The sequence below is a fragment of the Dryobates pubescens genome, chromosome 18, assembly GCF_014839835.1.
Source record: "Dryobates pubescens isolate bDryPub1 chromosome 18, bDryPub1.pri, whole genome shotgun sequence".
In the NCBI taxonomy this organism is placed as follows: Eukaryota; Metazoa; Chordata; class Aves; order Piciformes; family Picidae; genus Dryobates; species Dryobates pubescens.
The window spans coordinates 2,370,790-2,395,237 of NC_071629.1; the positions used below are offsets into that span (position 1 = coordinate 2,370,790).

General features: G+C 43.2%; 1 protein-coding gene across 3 annotated transcripts; it reads right to left on the reverse strand.

Moving 5' to 3' along the window:
* Positions 1-975: 975 nt before the first annotated feature.
* Positions 976-24,222, reverse strand: ZNF711 (zinc finger protein 711). Of its 3 annotated transcripts, none has more exons than XM_054169737.1 (9): positions 23,954-24,222; positions 17,324-17,428; positions 15,435-15,965; positions 8,458-8,616; positions 5,711-5,857; positions 4,997-5,134; positions 3,833-3,880; positions 3,136-3,279; positions 976-2,675 (listed from the first exon to the last, which is right to left on the reverse strand). In XM_054169737.1, exons 2-9 carry the CDS (start codon positions 17,400-17,402, stop codon positions 1,498-1,500), a joined length of 2,424 nt encoding a protein of 807 aa, XP_054025712.1. In that variant the 5' UTR covers positions 17,403-17,428; positions 23,954-24,222; the 3' UTR covers positions 976-1,497. The 3 variants fall into 3 exon arrangements, with proteins under 3 accessions (XP_054025712.1, XP_054025714.1, XP_054025713.1); XM_054169739.1 differs by having other exon boundaries at positions 3,244-3,279; positions 23,954-24,221; XM_054169738.1 differs by lacking the exon at positions 23,954-24,222 and adding an exon at positions 22,927-23,036.
* Positions 24,223-24,448: the final 226 nt, after the last annotated feature.

Genomic DNA, 24,448 nt, shown 5'->3' on the forward strand with positions numbered 1-24,448 from the left:
TGAAACACAAAGCCACGCTATAGCATGAAGGTACAATTTATCATGTGAACAGCTGTGTGCAACATGAAGCAACTAAAAAAGGTAAAAAATACACATTATATGCATAACATTTATGAACAGGTTTGTCATTAAATAGCCCTAGACCAGCTCGTTATATTAAGCGCCATTTGATTCGCAGCATGCTAACACAAAGCGTTGTTTAAAGGGATGCATATTTGCAATGGATACACTGGAAACTGAAGATCCACCTCCAAACTCTAGTGGCAGCGTATTTCTCTGGTTAAATACTGCATATATACTTTCTTTACAGATTGAAAATGCACATTTATAGTATGGTATACATTTATTCATTTATTTTTCCATTAAAGAATTGATTAAAAGGTGCAATTTTTATGTCTATCTTGAAAATTTCCTGTTAGGAAGTAGGACAATAACAGCCATACCTGTTAAGAACACCGCCCTAAAGAACTCCTAAGCACTTTGCATTGGAATTAAAACCCCCTACATTTTTCAACTCTGTTTTTTCTTACTCTTTTTTTTTTGTGTTTTTTTTTTTTAGAGAAGATTTTAAAGTAGTGAGAAAAAAGATCAGTGTTGAGCCCCAACACTTTGAGCTGCATCCATTTTATCCTTAAAAAAAGAAAAAAACAAAGTCAAATTCAAAAGTTAATTTCGTTATATGTGCCATACTGAACAACATTCAACTGCAGTTTCAGATAAAAAAAGGGAAATTATATACATAGGCATCTTTAACCCTAGCACCAGAACACCACCTTGGAGATCATAACGTAATGCTCTATCTTAAACATCATATCCTGCAATAGAATAGGTTAGCAGCTTTGAAAACCATTACAAAATTACTTGTTGGACCTAAACTAATAAAGGAAACAAAAAGGTTTCCCAATGAAATGCTTTAAAAAAAACCCAAACCAAACAAAACCAAAACACATTGAGGGAAAAAACAAAAAAAAAAGGAAAAAGAAGGGACAACCCCCCAAAAATTTGACCAGTTCTGGAATTCAAGTTCCAGGCACGATTTAAAACCGCTATGATCAAGGGACTGACACTCCCCTCTTGAACTGCACAAGTTAGACTTGGTTGTAACCCCCCCCCCATCTCAACTGTTTTCCTATTGGAGACAAGTGCTGTTCCTGACAAAACTGGTAACACAACCACCCGGCTTTGCCTTCTCTAGCTTAACAATGTGTAACACTATTACTCTGAAGACATTCATCCATCTTTCTGCAAATTTAAGACATTCATCCATCCTTCTGCATTCCATAGTGCTCTTCAGGTTCTGATAAGCAACAATCATAGGGCTATGAGATCCCCTGCCAACCCTAATACTTTTAAGACTTTTAATACAAAGAATGTAAAGTTATGATTTAATATCAAGCTTTGAAACCAGGAGAAACAGTTCATGAGAGATTTCCCCCCGCCACCCCCCCCAATTAGCATATCACAGTTTCTAAATTGCTTCCTTCTGGAGATGATATATTACAGGATGGCCTCTTTGTGGTGCCTCATTATATGCTGATTTTTTTCAGATGGCCTACGGAATCCCTTTTTGCAATACTCACACCTGTGTGGGTAGTCTTTAGTGTGTATGGATATGACGTGCCGCTTGAAGCCCGACGCGTCCGTGGTGCTGTACTCACAATACTGGCACTGATAAACCTTCCTCCCGCTGTGGGTCTTCATGTGCTTCTTCAGTTCAGTTTGCTGCCTAAATCCTCTTTTACATCTTTTGCATTTAAAAGGCAGGTCCTTGGTGTGAACCGAGAGGATGTGCCCGCTAAGTACAAAAGGATCTGAGGTTTTGAAGTCACAGTGCCTACACTGATGGACCTTTTTACCTTTATGGGTCTCGCTATGCTTTTTGAGCTCGGAGGGGCGGTGGAAGCCTTTCTCACAGACCTCGCACTTGTGGGGAAAATCCTTTGTGTGCACTGAAATAATGTGTCGCTTCAGGTCACTCGAATTGGTGCTCTTATGGTCACAATGTGGACACTGGTGAGTCTTATGCCCTTGGAATAACTCTGTGTGCTGCTGCAGTTCTTTCTCGTCTGTGAACGCCTGGGGACAGTGCTCGCACTTAAAGGGCAGATCAGTCCCGTGTTTGGTTTTGATGTGGGTTTTCAGGTTGGACTGATCAGCACACCTGAAGACACAGTGCTGACACTGGTATGGCTTTTCCCCAGTGTGGGTCCTCATATGCTTTTTCAGCTCTGACGGGTGACGGAATCCTTTCCCACACTCCACACACACGTGCGGGAAGTTCTTACTGTGAACTGCGAGCAGATGTCTGTTGAGTAGTCCCTGCTCTGCAGTTTCATAGTCACAATATTTGCACTTGTGCAGTTTAGGCTCTTTGTCCCTCAGTATGAGTTTGTTAGAGCTCAAGGGGCTTGCTTCTCTGTATCTTCTCGTGTATTCTGTAAACTCATGGGTTTTATCAACTTTATTGATAAGTTTATGGCTTTCCAGATGATTATGGAAACTTACTTTTTTGTTGGTTGTAAAGTCACAGTCTGTACACTGGTACTTCTTCTTGATCATGTGATCCGGGTGATTCTTCATGTGCCTTTTCAAGAATCCTCTGGATTTAAATTTTTTCCCACAAATATGACAAGGGTAAACTGTTAAGGGCTGTCCATCAGGACCTATTATAACAGCTGTTTTTAAACAAACAAAAATAAGTTATGAAGGAAACAAGTTTACTGACTAAGAAGCTTTAAATCAGCCAACTGCTGTTCAGATTCATGCACTTACACTTGCAGCAGGCAGAGAATGGTTCAGCAGTTTAAAAACAACCAATCCACAGCACCTATAGTTTAGGTAGTTCTGCTTTAGGAACTGCTCGCACAGATCAGTAACACCGTACGGGCGGTGAACAGACCCACGGCGGCTCTCTAAGAGCTTGCAAATGAACTGCAGCGGCCCTAAGTGTGCTGCCTCTGGATAGCAGAGATTACGACATTTGCTACGCACAGAATTGGAGGGGGGAAGGACACAGGAAATATGCAAATCATCATTTCTAGCTTCGAATTCTGCATCGGCTTAAGGACAATCAGAAGGCCCAGCGGAGGCGTAAGCGCCACTCCGTGACAAGACGCGTAACCATACAGTGTTTACCTGTTTGCCATTGCCTGGCCTCTCCTCTCCTCCTTTTCTTGGTTTTTTGTTTGAGCACTCTATTAGTGCTAATGCTATCACAAATCTGCAGGTACTGTGTTGCATTACCGTTTTTGTTTTCTAATCGTGTATCCAAGTTATTTCCTAGAAACAAAAATTAGACACCGTAAAAAACCTTAAACAATGCTCTCCTTTGGGACTGATGACTGGACTTGCACAGCAGCATTATCTACTTGCTCTAAAAACACACCACCCATTCCTCTACCATCAACAGATGCCAATAGAAGAGTGCCAACAGAAAACACCGGTTTTGCCGGCAGAAGTCAGTAACAGAGTTGTTTCAGTGCTGTTATTAAATACACTCCTGGAGGCATTCATTTCTCATGAGCTATGCTGGGTGTTTCACGTAACTTAGTTTTACTTCTGAACAACTCCTTCATTTCTACTGATTACAGAACTGTATTAAAAATCCTGGCGAATCCTCCCAACTTCCCCACCCACTCTGAAGTCCTGCAACACATCTACAATTGTTCTCATCTCAAAACAGTAGAGAAAGACCTTGGAGTCCTTCAGTATGTACTTTACGGCTAGCTTTTTGCATTCACTGAGGCAGAGACCTGACACACACAAACGTCTGTGTTTCTAAAGGCAGCAAGTTAGCTTTACAGCTGTACCAAGCACAGGTACATGCTCTTACCTGCCGCTTGACCATCTTCGTATCTTCTGGGTACCCTTCTTTCATCTCCTGCAGAGAAGGGTATTTTAGTCATTATAAATTAGAACTCTTTTTAAAGGTGATGGCTTTCAAGTCTGAGAGAAGTGATGTAGCTGCTAAGAACTCTTGCTTAACGTAACTCTCAGTGCAGTTCTCCATCGGTTCAGCGTTTTGCAATCAAGAGCCCCAGGAAACGAAATCCCATCTCTGTGAGTATTTGATAACCACTAAAACTGTTTGCATGCTCCCCATGCTGACTGTCTTCCCTGCTTGGCATAATTAATATGCTTGTTTCTGCAAACCCTGAACCTTGAATATAACCTCAAATTGCAATCCAGAAAGGATTATCTGAAATACACCATTTGTTCTTGAGACAGAAGTACTTGATCTCTCTGGAGCAGGTAAGAAGACCTGTACCTTATCAGCTGCTCAGAACTCATCTATGCAAGGCACTACAAAGTTCTGGGAGATGGAGAAGAAATACCTTAAGAGCATATTCCTCATTTGCCAAGGCTTTGTGGTTCTAAACCACTTTATTGGCCCAAATACTGAGAAATATCACACCCATGAATTTTAATTAACTTGCTTAATTATAACATAAACCATGGATGACCTCTTAATATACACTTAACATGCCAAAATCAGAGAACAGAATATGACATAGAGTAATAGTCAGAATTTACAATGTATCCTGGTAAGATATTTGGCTGCAGAGAACAGATTACCTGTTTTCTTTTTGTTTCTACCCTGAAGGACTAACAGGCTTAAAACAGATAAATAAACTGAAATGATTAGGAACGTGTTTACACATTTATTCCTACCATTCCCTTTCCCCAGTTTTTTTCTCCTTTCTCCTAGGGCTCACATAAAATAATTCAGGCTATCCTTGCTTCTCTAAGATCCTCAAAGTCAGCTTAAACAACCATTAAAAGCCACATGTTCTGTACATCTGAGCCAGAATCAGGAGCAGTATAGAAATTCTCCTAACAGATTTCCTTTCTATCCCAGAAAAGAGACTGCTAAGAGATCAGGAGGAGCTGCTTCCAAACCCCTAGAGGAAAAGTGAGAGATGATGACATTTGCACAGGTTCTGGAAGACAGAGAGAAAATGATGAGACTGCAGGAAATAAGCATACAGGTTCCTACCGTAAGCAGCAGCCCAAGCAACAGGGACAAAAGTTTTATTCACACTAGAGTCTTCAATCTGTGTGTCTGGAAGTGATGTGGCTTCTTCTTCACCTACAATAACTTCCATATAAACTTCATCTGCTATTTCAGCACAGCCTGGGTTAAAGAAGAAGAAGAAGAAATCATTAATTTTATCTGCTCATTCATTTACTTTGCTCTCACTCTGCTCGATACCCGTGCTAAATGACTTTTCCTCCTTTGGCATTTAGAACCACCCTTTTCCTTAGGGGATCACTGTTTATTCAGACCTTCCTTTGAGAGATAGAACACATTATCAATCAATACAAACCCAAGCCAAACACCAACACCAGTTCAAACATACAAACCTAGCAGCTTGTAACGGACGACACTGATTGGCCACTTTGCCAGGAAGCTGATTAAACATGGTGATTAAAATGGAAGAATAAGAAATGTGACTAACCTCATTAACTTTATCCATGGGCATGTTTAATTTAATATAAATCATTAAATGATTGGGTACAGCAGGCACAAAGTGCATTATTCAAAAATAATTATAGCCTGGCTTTTTTTATTTTCAGGGAAGATAAGCTTCGGTTTTGACTACTTCAGGCTAAAGAATCCTTCAGTACAACTGAAAAGGTCCTTGAGAATGGTGTTTGTATTATTGGACAAAGCAGGATGACAAACAAAAATGTTTCTTATTATGCTTACTGATATCTTCATCTTCCTGAGAAGAGTCCTTAACAGCCATGTAAACCATTTTTTCTCGTTGCATTCTACCAACACCTCCTTGCTCAATTACTCCAGCTACAGAATGCCCGTTGTGAAAGTCACTCTCTGTGACGATTTCTGTCCCACCTTTAACAAAAAGAAGTTAAACACATTAAGTGAATGTAAACAAAGCCACTCTCAAGATTAATTTCAGATTTTAGTGTTGTTTTTTTCTTATGTACAACAAAGCTATTTCATAAAACTCTAACCAAATGCTTTTACATCCACATCGGTCATAAAGCCGTGTGAGGTAAACATTTTGGAGCAGATAAGGAAAAAGATCTCTCAGTGGGTCCTGATAAATTCAAGACTGAACCACCACTACCCAAGAAGGATCAAGAGCCTTTGATTCATGCTAGCAGTGAACTCAGGTGTGAAGGGAAACACATGCCTGCCCATGCCCACCAAAGAAAGGACTCTAATTCTAATCCTGCCCCAAACACAGTCTTCTAATTCTCTTGAGATGCGGACAGCTAATTCTTACACCTCTTCCTCTTCCAAAATCCTGCTTATTCACCTTGCAAACTGATTGTTAGACAATTTTTCTTACAAAGACTATGCTCATGTCTCAGACTCACCAACAGGCTTGAGCAGGAATTTATACTGGGGACACACATCTCTAGATAATGTTTTTGTTGTTGAAGTGACTGGCAGCAAATGTCACTTCAACAAAAACAATATCTAGAGATAAAGACTAGCAAGGGCATAAGGTGCTGCACCAAAGCCCTGGAGACAACAGGCTGAAGCTGGAAAGAATGAGAACAACTGCCCAGTCCTAGATGACTAATAAGCTTTGGCCCACTGACTGACTTAAGAGAGGCAAAAGATGATGTTGCAGCCTGGATGTTGGTATTGCTGCTTGAGTCTGAGAGGTAGCTGACAAATACTGATGCTCAGTCTTCCATGCATCTCAGGGACTGAACAGTAAGAAGCTGCAGCTAGCACCTGCTAAATTGAGAGTCCTTGCCTGCCACTACCAATGGTCATTATGATAATTGAAACAGCTAGGGTAACTCTGAAGAATTAAAAGAGAAGTAATCTCCACTGCAAGGTGTGTAACGTGATGGTATAAATCACACCCAACGGCAGAAGATGCTGCTCGAACACCTACTGCTGCTAAGAGGTAATCCTGAATCTCAAACATTCTTTGTCAAGACTCTCATCCTGGGTCCTGTATTCCTCACTGCTGAGCAGCAAACATTCACCACCACACAATCAGCTCTTTCCCAAGGGAAGCACTCACCAGTAATAAGGGGGTAGTTTGCCAGGACTGCCTCATGGCTGTATCAGAAGCACTCAAAGTAGCTGACAAGTACATCCCTGCTGCAAATTAGTTTGAGGCATAAGAGGTTTGGATTCCTCCTGCTGCTGCATTAGCAGCCTGTCCCTCAAAACTAACAACCTACCCCCAGGGGAGAAACTGTATTTCAAGAGCAGGGCCTGGCAATGCATGTTGGAAGTAGCAGGTGAAACAGATGTCAGAACAAAGAAGGGATGTTAAGATGCTGCTTCTCTAGATCCTTTCCCCATGGTCTTAGGAAGCTCGTGGTCTTCACCACCTCATTCTCATACTGGAGGAATTAAGGATGAAATAGCCAAAGTCCAAGGGCCTTACAGAAACACTCACTGATCTTCAGCCAAATGAGAGACCGTCTGTTCCACACAGGAGAGCAAAACGTGGGAAGTTACTTTGGCAACTTTGTGAAGGACTCAATAAACAGGGTCTTAAATCTACACTGTATCACCCTGCAAAAGATACCAAGCAACTCTTAAGACAGTTTAACTCATTCTGAACCTACTCTGGGAGACAGAGAAAACCAAAGCAAGTTGTCCTACTAGCTAGCAGTCTGATCATCCCTGGAAGGATCCTGGTTTTGCCATTAACTTGAGCTGAAATGATGACTTGTTCCTCAGAGAAGAGAAATAAAGGCAGTGAACAGCCAAAAGTTTCCTTATGTAACAGTTCAAGCTACTTGAACAACAGTGCCAGGATTGTTGGCCATTGGAGGAGTTTACTGATCAAATCCATGGCTCTGTCTAAAGCTGGAGATTTTCACAGCACAGCCAGGCCAATGCCATCAAGCTATGGGAGATAAACTCCCTACTCCGTTCCAGGAGGAACAGAGCCAGCTGTTCTGCCCTGTGAGCGGCTCTAGGGCTCCAGACCAATGAGGCAGAGATTCAGTACCTAAATGCAAAGGATGAAGTGGAATAAGACACAGGTTTCAGTTCTGAGGACAACTGTATGAGGAACTCCGCTTTCACAAGCTATGATGAACAGAACAAACGAAAACTGTGGAGGAATTCTCAGTCTGGAAACAACTGTGTGTGTAAAACTCCAGCAATCTTCCCTTCCTTCTGCATTAAGGCCATCAAAGACTGCTCAATGAGAGGAATCCACTCTAGAGGCTTTTCTGTGCTGAGAGTCTTGCAACATCAGAGAAAAGCAGCAGCTGAAAACCAGCTGCAGACACTGAACCACTTCGACATTTGGGCTCTGGCTGCCTGAAAATAAACACTGCTAATCAAAAGAGAACTTGAGACAAACACACCCCCAGCATGTACCACACATGGGCAGCCTCCACAAACAGCACTTGTACACAACATTCCAGTTGGTGGATTACATGAAATTAAGAACTACAAAAAGACCCTGAAATACTTCACAATGCACAGAATTTAAAGGATACCTATTTCAACATCATCTTCAGCTTCAGCTTTAAATATGTACACTTTGATAACTTCTGAACCAAACCCATCATCTTTAGCAACATCATCGTTTGTCACCTCGGTACTGATTTTTAAGGGAGTGCTTCCTATGTGGTCCAATTTTTCTCCAACATCATCCACTGTAAAGATAAGAGAAGAATAATGAAGTTCAAAAACACTTTTTCCAAGTCAAAGTAATGAGTAGCATGATTTTCTCTGCTATTATCCTCATGCACAGTAAAGGTTTGTCTTCATAAAAGGCCTTAACAAAAGAGTTAATCTCCAGATACCTAAAAGAGGCTCCAGAAGCTCAGCACCCATTTTATAGCAACACAGGAAACACAACGAGAGTTACAGAATGAGCTTGTCTCAAAGAGAATGTGGTAATTGCTCATGTTTGAGACTATGACACTTAGCAAAAATGTATCAGTAAGTGCAATTAAGCATCTATTAAAAAAAAATGTTAGAACTTAACCCAGAATTGCCTGCCACAAGTCTAAGAGTCCCAAAACATTTTGTCGCTCTGAGTACCGGTGACTAAAATTCAGTGACTGAAACTACTGATGATGATTTGTAGGCCATTCCCACTTAAAGAAGTGTGCATCAAAAACTTGAGTACATCTTCACCCTCGAAGACATGATGATCTTATCCACTAGAAAACATAGACATTAATGAAGATTGCTGGAGAGATTCAAAGATTCAGGGGCAATAAATCCGCAGATTGCTACGTGAAACTGACTTCTCCTTCTTTAGGTATGCAACTCAGTCACTCTGATTATTTTGTCTGCATATTGCTCATATACATAACACACATATCACATACATATGTAATGCTCATAAATTCTACAACAAAAAATACACTAAAGCTGTTAAAAGTGCAGAACTAACACTACTTTGGTAGACAGGGTATTCACTGATATCCATACATATGCCCCAAACTGCCAGTACAGAGGCCACTGAACTAAGCATCTTTCTGACACCTGCACTGCCAACACACTTCTCTCAGTGGGCAACATTAGCTCCTGTGCAGCTGGCCAACACAGACCTGTGCAATGCCTAACACCTGATGGAGAACTGGAGATACAGCAGAATTCCACAGAACAGAAACAAGATCTGAATTAAATGCATTCAGAGAAACAGCAATTCACTGCATACAGAACATTAAAATACATGCCTTACATTAATATTAGGGACAGCAGTGTGACCAAGAAGTCTATTCCATGCTGTTTCCTGAGGACAGGCTGGCTTACTTAGTCATGCCTGTGGTCATTCCCAATCCCCCTCTTAAGTTTGTTGGCCTCAGTGCAGCTCTGAAAGAGCTGCTTTGAACTACTTCAGGCCACAGCCTGGTGTACTGAGGTAATCCAGGCAGCCGAGCAAGGTGGCTCAGAACCTTTCCTGCAGCAGGAGGGCAGGAATCCACCACAGCAATCCCAAAACTAAGCTGCTCCCACTGCACAGAGAGGATTCCATGCAAAAACCTATCCAACTAACAGCATTTCTCACCCCCATATCAAGGAACCTTAACTCTACTTCACAAATCTTGGACTGCATCATACATTATCAAGGACAGAACTAGATATGATGTACAAATAAGTATTGTTAGAACCTCTAGAAATTATGTATTTGATGACAATGAAATGGAAAGACTGCTATGTTTTAGCTGTTTCATTTTGTAAGTAAGTGGTTCATTGCATTGTTAAGAAATAGCCAACTTGGATCACTAGGAAAAACCAGAATCTCAGGGTGAAGAGGTTTTGCTTTTTAATAAAACACTCTCAATCTCTATGGAAATTGATGCCAGCAACATCAACACATCAAACAGCTGTCAGAATGTGCCATGTACTGCCTGGCCTACAGGTTCCCTTTCAGGACAGTGAGAACAGTAAGAGTATGAACACCACAGAAGAAAAACCCACAGCAGAGAGCTGTGCACGGTCTTTTGGCACCTAAGTTCACCACCATTAGGTTATTAGCACATCTTTCACCCAGTATGGGAGAGCTACTGCCCCAGCTGATGGACATTTTGGTGCTGCCAGAATGGAGTCATTAGAAGAGAGGATTATGCACCCCCTGCTAACAGGAAAAGGGAAGATGCTAAAGTACTGCTCTTGGAAGAAGTATTTCCATACACTGCCTGTATGTATATCAAGACCATTTGCTTTCTTGCATGGCTTTTAGAATTATCCACAGCCACATCTCTCATCCATATCCTTCAAAATGACAGACATACATTTAATTTTAGTACAAAGAACACTTCCACTGCATGTCTGAGTCTTGGAGAGAGTGGAGGTAACCAGGAGTACGAGGCAGGGGTGATGATGTATATATAGCTGCCTGCCTAGACGTGCTGCCAAGACGCAGGAAGACTTTAAAGGCTGGTGGAAGAACTCACTAATTGTGAGCTGCTGCTGCTGTAATTTTAGAATTGGTAGGTGGTAGTGAAGTTATTTTCAAATCTGTAACTCAAGCAACACCAACTTTTTCTAACCTCAGAAATTTACAAACGTGTATTATTAGTTTGACAGAGACAGGAAATATTGCCCTGCTGGGAGGTTAGTTAATTACAGTAAATTCCTAATGGGCAGAGGAGTAATCACATGTATGGGGTAAGAACTCTTCATTATGGCAAAACCTCATACAATTACACCACAGAATGGCTCAGGTTGGAAGGGACCTTAGAGATCTTCCACTCCAACCTTCCCATCACGGGCAGGGACGCTAGACTCCACTGTTGAAGGCCTCATCCAACCTGGCCTTGAACACCCCCAAGGGAGGAAATACCCACAGCCTCCCTGGGGGACACATGACTGTCCATCAGCATGTATCTGGTGAGGCAATGTAAGAAAGAAACAGACAGTTGTAGATAGTTGCCTTAGTAGGACACCAATTGTAAAATAACAAGATTAAGTAAAGAAAAAACCAAGTAGCTTTACACCTTTAGAAGAATAAATATTTTCAGGCAAAAATATGAGGTAGACTCACATGCTGTGTTTTACCACTTTGAGCAAAGCCCCCAAATCTTCACTATCCTTTAAAAAACAGGAGGCCTTCTCTTAGAGGGGCAACCATATGACATGATTTTTCAGACCTGTGGTCACTTCACATCATCAACCATCCTGTGGATTTTCAAAGATCCTCAGTCTCTACAATTTGAGCTACAGCAATGCCTGTCAGGAAACCTGTGTATCCAGGGCCTCTGAAATCACCTCTCTGAGAACCCAAGTGTACTAGAACAACATCTCAACACTATACACTGGACTGAGAAGATAATTCTGCTACAGACTGTCATGATGCCTTTAGCTTTGATACCTCAACAACAAAAGGCACTGAACCCACAACTGCTATTGCTTAAACTGCTGTCTTTTCTGAAGTAAATTTCATGGTTTCAATCTAATCCTGAAGCACATTTAGGTAAGGGGAAAACAACTCAGCAGGACATGTAATCTGTGTCAAGTTCCAACATACTGGGACTTTTTACCAAAACAGATCATGAAAATGTTAAGCAGCAGGACTTCAGGCAGAGACCACCAGCCTGTCAGTGCTAAAGCAGCTGATGGCTTTTCCCACCAGTAGCTCTCAGGAAGAGAATTCTTGCTTTATGTCAGTGGAGTATGAAAGTGTCTTCAAGTTCTGACTCATCCACCAGAAGCACTACATTATTATCTCATCACTTAAAATTAACTGAAAAAAACACAACAGAGAAGCTTTATAAATATATGCTGAATCCTCCTGACTAGACAAGGCTTAAAGGGCAACTCAGCACACTTCCAATTTTAAACTTACCTGACTCTGCTGTTTTCAGGTGTGTGATGTCCAGATTCACCGTGGATTGCCAGCTCCCAATTCATGTGATGCCTCAGCATGCACTATGCTGGTGATATCACACCCACCAGAGGAGCCCATAGGGCTAACGTGAGGGCAAGATAAGTCCTGTGGCTCTGCAGTTACTCAGATTTTTCTGATGTCTGATATGCTTATTTGATAGCTCAGAGGTTACAATGAAGGAGTAGTAATATTAAATGTTTAGCAAATGATGTCACACTGCATTGTCATACACTAAAAAGGAGGCGGTGGTGGAACAGTACCTTACCCCTAAAGGCCAGCTCCAGTGTTGTTCTTTGGTGGGTATGAGGTCAGCAGCATAGTGCATGCAGGGCCAGCGCAGGGATCGGGAGCTGGCAATCCGCTGTGGCTCTGAATATCGCAAACCTGAAAAACACAAAAGGGGAAGCCTTGAGCTCCAGGGCTGCCAAGCGCTCCCTGGCACGGCGGGGTGCGCTCTGCAGCGGCTGCCCACCTCCGGGGGGATGGACTGGGCTGCTGCTCACACCATATGCACTCACTCTGCATCAACTTCCTTTTTCACAAGTCTCTTTCAAACAAGGGTGCTGGAGACTTAAACCAAGGCATCGTGTGTATCTCGTGGCATATGCTGCCAATGTAGCAAAGATTTTTAAGCCTTATGCTTATCAGGCTGATTTTACAAAGCTGAATTGATCTGCATGGAGATTGTTAACAGCGCGGTGATGTTCCTCCAGTGAAAAATTCCAGCCGCACGGTCACACGCTGCTGCTTTACAGAGCTAGCAAGACAAACTCATTACTTCCCAAATAGTACTTAGACAAAATGCAAATACCAATAGTGCATAAAATATCCACATGGGTTTGTCATCCTAAACCAGTGAAGAATCACCTTTCATTGTGTGGAAGCTGAAACTCCCAACAAAAGAGTAAAGTAAGTTAAAATTCCACACTCAGCTCAGCTTCATACCCTAAAATGTAGCATTTGAGATGCCCCCGAACTGTGTTCCACAGCACAGCTGGCAGTATTCCCCATGGGCATTATCTGCCATTTTATGCAAACATTTCCTTTCTAAATGCCAGAATTCATTAAAGGACAGCTAAGTATTTTGAGATTCTTTAAAATGAGCATTTTGGTGAGGTTTGCCTTGTAAAAAAGCTCAACATTCCTCTATGTTACACCACTCAGGTGGCTGGAGCAAGGTGGGAGTCAGTCTCTTCTCCCAGCTAGTGAGCAACAAGATGAGAAGAAATGGCCTCAAGTTGCACCAGAGGAGGTTTAAGTCAGATGCCAGGAAAAATTTCTTCCTGGAAAGGGCTGTCAAGCACTGGAACAGGCTGCCCAGGGCAGTGGTGGAGTTAGCATCCCTGGAGGGACTGAAAAGCCATGCAGATGTGGTGCTGAGGAATGTGGTTTAGTGGTGACCTGGCAGTGCTGCATTGGACTTGATGATCTTAAAGGTGTTTACCAACTGAAACAATTCTATGATTCTCTGACCACTTTAATTTCTATAATTATCTACTTAAAATAGCATTCCAGATTAAGAATGTGGCTACCAACTGTGATTACTCAGGCATATCATGATGATAAAGATTTACTTTAGTGCATGATACATACTTACTGCTTACTGCAGAGGGGGTTGGACTAGATGACCTTTAGAGGAGGTCCCTTCCAACCCAGACCATCTGCTGAAGGCTAGGTTTCAAACTGGCTTCCAAATATCACAAAAGTCACTGGTAGGGCTTGAGGATGCTTGACAAAACTATCAATGTATCAGAGACAGCTGGGGTTGTGGGGCAACTGCTACTGACAGTTGAAGGTGCTGTGGTTTAAGTGCAGCGATCATCGTTACCAATCACACTACCTGTCTCGGAAGGAATTCCAAAGATGGCTTTACTTACACTCCCAAAGGCGCAGCTGGCAGTAGGGCAGTTACAGAATACAACTCATCCTAAGTACTCTGTCAGAAAGGAGGAACAGCTGGCTGTAAAACTGGTGCTCCTTTAGTTACAAACACACAGGAATTTTTCTGTTGCAGGTCTGCTTTGCTTTTAGGCTGAGATGGCTTTGGTTCTTTTTCCAAAAAACCCTTTTGGACTTCTCTTAGTGACACATGGCATGAACGACAGAATGATTAAAAGAATAACCACTGCTGTCCATCCTACACTGAACAAAACCCAAACACTAGAAAATGTTTTTTTCCTTAAGGACATAAATGGTATGGAAGACTGAAATCATTATAATCACTAACCAGTCCTGTCCTCTGTCTTGAAACTCTTAGTGAACGCAGCTTGCTGTGAACAGATTGACACTTTGACACACTTGGCATTGCCATTTTTGTAACATATTGCTTCTGACTAAATAAAATCTGTTTTGACCTACTCACATTTCAATAAGCCAAAAATCTAAAATGAACCATCATACATTTTACCAAATTTGTTAACAATAAGAACTGATACCTTGAGTGTCACTGAACCACTGAAGAGGCACAAGATACCTAAGGTCCTTTCACTCAGCATGCAGTATAGGACCACACACTTTCCTCCGAGTTGAGTGCTGTGTGGAAACTGACAGGGGCAGCTCCTTCCCAGTGTTGGAGAGCTGATCAATTAATGCACACAACCCTTTCATGTCCACTTCAGTCCAGAACAGCACAGCACACAATAAAAGGCCAATTATAATTTTCAGTATAGACAACCAACAATATTTTATGAACGCACAAAACTTTATGAGCCAGATATCTTAAAAGCTTATTTCTTTGTTGAACAAACCCAAGACATTTTGATGTAAATCTACACACAGCAATACACCTGCATATTAAACAAAATAAGTATTATGCTCAAAATCTGTGGAATGTTTAACTTTCTCATGTGTCTTCCTTTGTTTTCAGGAATACCTAGTTTCAGAAGCACAGACAGACACACTCATTCACTCAACAGCACAAATGTCACTCTCTTTCTTGCTGTATCAGTGATAATGGATTTTTTTTTTCCCATCAAGAACCCCCAAATCCAGACACCAAGAATTAACTGGGCAACAGATTACTACTTGAGACTTCCAGAATGCAGCAGAATCCAGTTATATAACCTCTCCCCACCAGACCACTTCTACTTCAGATAATCTCCTGTATATATCTACCTTTGTTTAACTTACAAGATATCATTAAGTAGTCTTCAGATGTACTCTTGCCATCATCATCATCTTCTGTTTTTATAGTCACTGTGGAGCCAGGAACAGTACCAGCTGCTTGAATGACTGCCTCAGAATCTGAGTTCGTTACAAGAACTTCTTCTGAAACCATTGTAGGTGAGTTAGCTCCTGACACAGAGTCTTGCACCACATGCTCCAAATGTCCGTCGGGACCCGTAACGAGGTCCGCCACAAAAACCTGATCAGGAACTCTAACGGTTTCTGTTATTAGATCAGAAGTCAAAACATGATCACTGGTATCTAAAGCTTCTTCGATGGCAACATCAGCTTCCAAAACAGAATCAGGAACAATTACACCTTCTGTTACAACATCAGTTTCAGTGATGATGTCAGGTCCTTGGACAACTTCAGCTGCTAAGCCGTGATCAAGAGTTATTCCATCATCGGTAACAACATCAGACACTAGGACAGCTTCAGGGACTGATACAACAATATGGTCTCCATCAATATGAGCAGTGCCAGCCATTCCAGCCACTATGGAACAATTGTGAATGAGGAGAAAAGTGTTAAAATCATTGCATTAGCAGCAAGTTTACCTAAGAATGGGTTAACTGTATAGGTAGTTAAACACAGATGCACAAACCCCTTTCTTTCCAACAATGCATGCTTTGCATTTCATCCAAGACAGAGTATCCAAAGCAGCCCGTACTCTTTAAATTAAGGAAAACAACTGGAACCTTCACAGAATTCTTGCATCATACTGGAAGTGTCCTTTAATTACTGCCACAGTAAAGGACTCTTATCCTTTTAGCAGCACAGGCCTTGGTAAAAGTGAGTGGTATGCTGTATTCATAGTACAATTTCCAACCACTTGCCACGCTGCAAGGAATGGCTAAAAGCCAAAACCTGTTTGTGACAGACTTGACTGACCAGTCATATTTGCAGACTACTTTTCTATACATAAGAAAGAATGCACAGTGAATTATTTTCACACATGAATAGCAGTTGTAATCCTAATGAATAAAACCTTAAGAAGATAGTTCTTTTCAGAACAATCCCCAGCACTGTACTGCAAATGCCATTATCTTGGTATACTCTGATGGATATTCATTCACGTTACAACAAAAACATGGCCATTCCCAGTACCTGAAAGGGTCATCTCCTGCCATAATGCAGAAATAGAGACCCACAAAGAAAAAATTAGAGATTTCTTGCTGTCCTTTCTCCAAACCTTCAAAACTGCTGAGGTTATTTAGCACTGCCACCAAACAAAAGAATGCTCATTAAAAAAGCAGGTTTTCATACAACAGTGCAGTCCCAAGATTGATGTTCTTCACAGGAAACTTCTAAGCACATGTGACCATGCAGATTTAGCTAGATCTGTAAATTGCTGCCTACATAATAACCTGTTGGCAAGTAACCTGTTGTCACACAGACAGACATCACTTCCCAGCACATTTACTGAAAGACTCTGAAGGACACCTGGAGACACAATTCCAGGTGAGCACACAAAGCTTGTGTGTTGGTTTCCATCCTTTACTGGGTGCCATTTACATCTCCCATATGTTGAAGATGTGACAAGTAGTCAATGTGATTTGAAGCAGAAGCATATGCACCACAAAACCACTGAGTTTCAGCTAATTTTTTGTCTCAGACAGAGCACTTTGGGTCAGACTTCTTTATTTTCAGAATTACTTCAGTGTTTTGTAAGAAGTGACCATTTCAAGATCAGCAATCAAAGCACAAAAAGACATATTCTAAACCACCTTAATTTTGAGTCTTCTTCCCCAAGTCATGCAAACAGCATTAATAGAATTAAGTCATTTACAAACATATAGCAAAAACCTGAAAAACAGTCTTGATTTTATTATTTTAATAGTTAAAATGTTTACCAAAGTCCTGCATAATCATAGTGTGAGGCATTTTGGATTCTTGTGTTTGCAATCCAAGACTTCCACCACCCGGATCCATATTCAGCTAAGTTCATTCACAAACAGCTGCAACAAAGGCAAAATCAGAATTTACGTTGAAGAATGTCATCGTGTTGACTTGTTTTAATGGCTCACACTGACAAACACAGAAATGGTTATACCAACCATGAAGAAAAAAGCATGCAGCACTTCATACAATCCACTTTGCTTTATTGTTTTGTTCTTTTCCCCCTAAAATTCTGAAAACGTTTCCATCCATAAGCAGCCCCACAGTAACACAAGTTACACATGCAAGTAAAACCAAACAATCAGTAATTCTTGGTAAGGACTTCTAAGAGGTTTTATATTGAAGTCTTTGGTCACTGCCTGTTCTATAGAATGCAGCTGGAAAGTGCTTTCTAGTTACCTTCAGCACACAGAGGTCAGACTCGAACATTACTTGTTTCCAGGAGCAGAAAGCACAAGAAATGCCGAAACCTTCAACTTTCCCATTGCAAACTGCACACAAATAATTTTTGCAGTTTTATGAGGCTATCTCCATAGGGTAACAGCTCACCAATTGACAGCAAAGATCTCACCTGCAATACCAGCAGGGGCACCAGGCCATAGTTAACAAACCAGTCTAACAACCTAGTAGCAACTGCACCTAGTTACAGTAACTTATCTAGAAACAGAACCTTTGCCAAGAAGCAAGTTAACTTTGTCTTAAACTGTAACTAGCTGCCTGTAGAAACAAGTTGGACATCCACAGTGCATGTATGCTCCTACTATGAGCCTTACCATAACTATATATTAGCAACCAGCACAAAGAAGTCACCTTGGCTCTAGCTCTGCTGTACATACAAGACTGGTGAGCTCACTGAAGAAAGCTGAGAACTCTACTGAGAGTATCAATTTTCTTTCACTATCTTTTATCTATCAATATTTCAAAACAAGCTTTAATGTGTAAATGTAATTGAAAGCTATGTTTAATTATAGGTAAGTATTGAAAAAACACCCTTGCAGTACACTGTTTTTCACTGTTTACGAGAACAGAAGTGCTGAAGCTGACTTTCTTTCCCGGTGACTGTGTATGAACCCCCGATTCAATTCAGAAAGCCTGACAAAAAGCCTGGTAGAAAATGTAAGCAGACCTCAGTTAGATTGGCATGCACAGTGCAGAAGTACCCACTGGAGCAGGCAAAGCATAGTAAGGCCAACTGATTTCAATGTCTCCACTGCCACGATCCACTGAAGAACGACAGTGCTCAACAGACTTCTGTGCTGACGCCTCTATTCACCGTTCCAGCGCCGGGACAGCATTACCAGCATTGGTTGACATTTTATTTCAAACTGTCAGGTTGTTCTAGAAATCTTATCTCCCAGCAATGTCCCTTCTGTGCTGCTTCACTGCTGCTGCCAGGGAAAAGCTGGTCCTAGGCAGCTAACTGCAAAACCCCTCAAACACAAAACTGATCCTGTAAAGCTTCCGCCCCACCAACTCTTTGTAACCACCCCACTGTCACCCTTCACTGTCACATCTTTAGCTTGATCTTATTTCATTTGGGTTTTTGACAATTGTTTTGTTGCTTTGGCTCTTTAATTCCCCTCAATGCTTAGGGGCTTCTGCCTCCTGATTTCTCTTGTCAGACTTGGTTATTTTCCTCAATCTTTTAGAATTACACAAGTCCCTTGAATCCTGCCACACAGTCACGGCTGCTTTGCTCTGAGGTTTACTTCTGAGATTCTCACAGTCATTAAAAGTGATCAAATTACATCCAAGAATTTTCACACACAGAGTAAATGCTGAGCTCCTGGCTCAACTTGGTTGCACCCATACCTCCGGTTTTGGTGCCATATCTGTCTTGAGGATGATCAATCTCTCTCATATGCTACAGCTACACAAACTTGCTTTTGGAGGAGGAGAAAGCATGAACGTTTCTACAAACTGCTTCCATAAAATACAAGAGAGGAGGACAAATTAGCACTCCTCTGGGTTATCTGCACTGCTAACATGCATTAAAGTGTGAGGATGATGAATCATTTTGCAGTTTACTGCAAATCAGCTCTATCAGTAACAGGCACCAGAGTCCACACCAGGCTCAGGGTGCACATGGAAACTGTTGTCCACTCAAGCCAGGCAGAAAGCCACCAAGGTGAGATGATGCCCACAGTCAGCTTTGGTACTACACTGTTTTGCCACTACACTGCTTTGCCTCCTTTTTATCAGTGTTAAATTCCTTCACCTCAGTAGGCAGTGCAGATGCCCACTCCATGTAGGCCAAGACACATGCCAGATGGGTATGATTTTGTCCTAGCTTTGGGGTATTTTTATATGAAAAAAATACAAAACAAGAGCAACAAGAAGTACACAAAAGAAATAAACATGCTTGGTGCCATCTTCACTGTCAAGGAAGGAACTGAGCAGAGGTTGTTCCTTCTTTTATCCTGCTGAAATCCTCAAGTGGAGGAAGCAGTAAGTGGTCTGCAACGAAAAGCCATTGATCCATCCCAAGGAATTTTCAACTTAACTGACAACACAGAAGATCCAAAGAGCTTGTATCGCCTAGTGTCACCATCACCCCTCCAAACCTTCTCTCTGTATTTGCTCAAACCTACTTCTCTCTAATTGTCTTTCAGCCTACAAGATTAACTCCAGGGGAAGAGCACAGCATAACATTCTTGCAGAGATACAAGAATTCCCCAGTGTCATTTCTTGATGGTGCCGTTACAGAGCAGCTAGCATGACACAACACATCAAACACGATCAATGAGGAAAGTAGTCAAGGATTTAACTAGCCCAACTCTGTCCATCCACTCAAATGTCAATGCAGTTTTAAGTTTTAGCTACAAAATCAAGTTCTTTTACCACTGCAAGAACCACAAGACACTTTAAGAACTGGACTGCAAGGCTGTCGCTCCTAGTCTACTGTCACAGCCATCTGAAACTTTTACTGTAGCTAATGAGTACTTGCCATTACAAAATCAGATACAGCCCTAGACCATAAATGGCTAATTTAATACAGCCATTTCAGAATTAATGCAATACTCCACAATTTCCTGACCATAGCCTTTGCTCTCAGATAATCCTTCTTTCTTAATGTAAATGGATATGAAAAATTATCTTAAACTATATAAATCTGAGAATATGCTGGGCCTTTCTTCTTTCTCCAGAAGCAATTCAATGTAATTTCAGATTACATAGCTAGATGCACAAAGATATTATGTACTGGGCTACAGAGAAAATGCAACACAAAGTAAGACCATAATTTTAATTTGAATTACAATTTCTGCCAGGAAAGCAAATTACCACTGTAAGAAATATTTCTCCAGTAGCTAACAGAACTATAAAAAATTAATAAGGCTATGGGATAGTACCTTCTGTGCATACAGCACTGTAAGTAACTTAAAATTCCACCAAAAGCAGAGATGGATGATGACACCCTTGCAATAAACATGCTGAAGCTGCACCTCAGTTAAACAACAGTTGGATACCAGCAGCATCAACTACACTTCTCTAAACCCTCAATGCAGACAAAGGACAGAGTTGCATCAACTATGCAATCACACTTTTTTTTTTAATATCTACTTTTGGGTCTTAAAGGAATGCAGTGACAGCAAGAAGACCTCTTACTGCTAATGCTGGGCACAACTAACCACAAAGCAGGCTCACAATTCTGCTACAAGTGGGTATTTCTGCTCACAGACTTCTTTGGTTTCAGACACTACATATGCATGCAAATCTTATTAGTGAAAGAGAAAAAAAACTACTACATGGATTAAGTGTGGCTCTTCACATGCATGTCATATCCACACATTTACAGTGGTCCAATCATGTATTAAAGAGAGAGAAATAAGGCAGAAAGGCACAATTTTGTATGCTGTCATAATCATGAACGCATCCATTATCTCTCTTACCCCTATTAACATCTCAAGGTTTTTATCTCAATTGCTCTTTTCTGTCTATTTAGATGAAAATAATGTGAAAATGCTTTATTAGCATCAGCCAATAAAGTAATATTGCTTGACAGCATTCCATCAATATCTTTGTTAATTTTTCTTTAATTCTAGCATGCCATCTTGCAGCAGAAAGGAGCACATCACCAGCAGACTCCAAAATGAAGAATTTCATGAAACCTAAGCTGAGACTCCCAAAATATTGTCTCAAGATTATCTTTTCAAAATCTATATGTATCTTAAAAACAAACAAACCAACCAACCAACAAACAAACACCCCCCCCACCCCCCGTTGTCTTTCTAATTAGCTTTGGGAGAAGTTTAACCTATTCTAGTTTTTATACTAAAGCTCTTCCTTAGACAGGGCTAGCTGAGATCAGGCAATGAATTTTAGAGTAAAAAAAGGGATATCTGACCTGTCTAAAGGTAGGAACATTACTGTCAATTACTACTGTAAATGATACTTTAAAAAACCAAAGATAGTGGTTGGCAGCTTGGGACTACCTAAGAACCAAGAATGGCCGTGCTCCATTGAAAAACTGCTGAGGGCTCAGGCCCTTGCAAACACTGGTCTTAGCATGCACAGGGATTTATTTTATCTCACTTTTCCTATGAAAATAGCCATCAATAATTTGTAGTTTTCTTTGAGAAAGACTTCAGAAAACACCTTAAATTGAGAGATCTGCAGCAAAAGATTTTGAGGAGGAGGGAAATAACTTAATGGCTCTGCATGTCTAACCCCTCCTAGGACTGAGAGGTACAACGAAGCTGCCAATCACTATTGTGTTTTGCAGGTCTTGTTGCCATATTTAAAATAACGTTAAAAACATTTCTACAGAATGCCAATCACAACAATAAATTTGCATAAATAAGATGTATTTAATACATTTTGTTATATCCTAAACAGTGTGGTCCTGCAAATGCTCAGCACCTCCCCAGTTTACAGTTATTCCCAGTATGTTCAGGCAATCCATATTCACAAGAAGCACAGCTGCCCGGTCAGCCCTGAAGCACTCCTTTAAAACGGTGAATTTCTGCTAAACCATTTTTAAGCCTTGTTTACATATAATAAAGGAAAACACAACATCCTACTTGGTCGGGAGTTGCAGATATTCCTACGCTGCGTTTGACATTTTGATCAAACCCAAAGGACCAAGCTCAGCCACAGGGCAACGCCACACAATATACAAACTCGTCTGTGGTTGCAAAATCCAGGAAATGTTTTCTAATTATTTTATCTCTTAACACTCAAGTTCAAGAAAAACACAAGAGAATTATCATTCCCTGAAGACAGGTCATGGTTTTTGCATTTTTTCTGCTGTAATTTTTAATGCAGCAACCACTAGAAATGCAGTAAGAAACATCCTGCTCAGGCAGAAATCTTGAGCAGAAAGAAGAACCCAATTCATAAAATTACGTGCAGAATAACACAAACCCTTCCCAGATGACGACTGGGTATTAAAAACCAACATATCCATTTTAAAGTCCTTTATTGTGGTCACCTATAAAGGATCCACTCCCTAAACCCATTGAAAAGGACAAAGACAAATCCAATGGACGAGATTTTGTCTTGCTGCCTGAACTGCGCTTGAAGCTTTAAAATAAATTAATAAAAGAGATGAATTTACATCTACGTGTTACATCCACAGCGGTAACCAAACTTCCCGTATAGAAATCACAGGCAGAGAAGGGCGACAGCCACACAGAGCAGCTCCCAAGGCTCCGGCTACCCGGCGGCCGATCCCGCCGGTCGACAAGGGAGCGTGACAACGGCACAGCGGGGAGGTTGCGCGGCCGCGGAAAGGCGCGGATACGAACCCGAGCCCTTCCGCGCGTGCTCGCGGAGCGGGCGCGCCGCCGGGCGGCGGAAGCGCGGCGGTAGTGGGGCGGGCGAGCCCGCACTGCCGGCCGGGCAGCCCGGCGCGGAGCCTGCCCCGCCCGCTGCCGCAGACCGCTTGACTTAATCGCAAAGCGTCAGGCAGCCGCCCCGAGCGCCGGACGCCCCATCCCCGGGGCTGGGCGGACGAGCGCCGCAGAGACGCGGCCAGCGGTCCCGCGGCGCCGCGGGAAGAAGGCGGGCAGGAGGCGGCGCAGGGAGGAGTGGGAACGCGGAGACAAAGGAGCCCGTGGAGGGCGCAGGGCGGCGGCACGGCGGGGGGCCGCCGCCCGCAGCAGAGCGCAGAGAAGGGGCCGCCGCACCCCACGGCCTCCCGCTCAGCGCAGCAGCCCCGTTTGGATTTGCCAGGCCGCCAACACGCTCCTGCTCCGTGGCTGCGGCTGCAGCAGGGGAGACGAGTGGCCCCCGGCGCCCGCAGGAGGAGGAGGCGGAGATAACCCCTTGTGCCGGCGGCACAGCGGCCGCAGAGCCGCAGCCTTCCCCGCCCCGCCGGCCGACATCTTGTTTTCCGCCATTTTCTGGCCGCCCGAAAAGGCCCCTCAGCCGGCAGGGCCCGCCGGCGACGCCCGCCCGCGCTCGCCCGGTGCGGCAGCAGCTGGCGACAACCGAAGTTCGCCGACCCGTCGAGAAGGGGCCGCGGCCGGGCGCGCCGACGGACGCGGCGGCGCTGTCAGGCCTCGGGCGCGGCCTGCGGCGAGGCCTAGCCGCCTCCATTGTCCCCATGCCCCCGCCGGCCCCGCTCCGCCGCCTCGGCTCACCTGTGCGGGGTCCCCGCGCCGGGCGGCCGCACCGCGGGCTGGGGCCCGGGCGGGGGGACACGGCTCGGGCCGCAGGACTCCGCCGCCGCCGCGGCCTGGCATTCGGCTCTGCTGGGTCCGGGCCTGCACCAATCACAGCTTGGGCCGGGCGGCGGGGCGCGAGCGCGCGCGGCCTGCTCCGCTCCCCTCCCCCCGCCGCCGGCCTCGCGGCGGCTGCCGCCGCACGTCACTGCGCGCCCCGCGCGCCGAGCAGGCGCAGCCGCCGCGCCGAGGCCGCTGCCCTCAGTCTGCCCGCGCCGCCGAGCGCGCCTGTGCGCGGGGAGCGGGGGAGAGCGGGAGGGGGCCACCGGGCCGGGCTCGCTCACCGCCCCTCGCAGAGCCACAGCTCTGCCTGCCCCTTAGCTATGCCCCTCAGGAAGCTCTGCCTCGGGAAAAACAATAACGAAGTGGCGGCTGCTCCGGGTAAGGGCGGCCGCTGTCCCGCGGGCAGAAGCG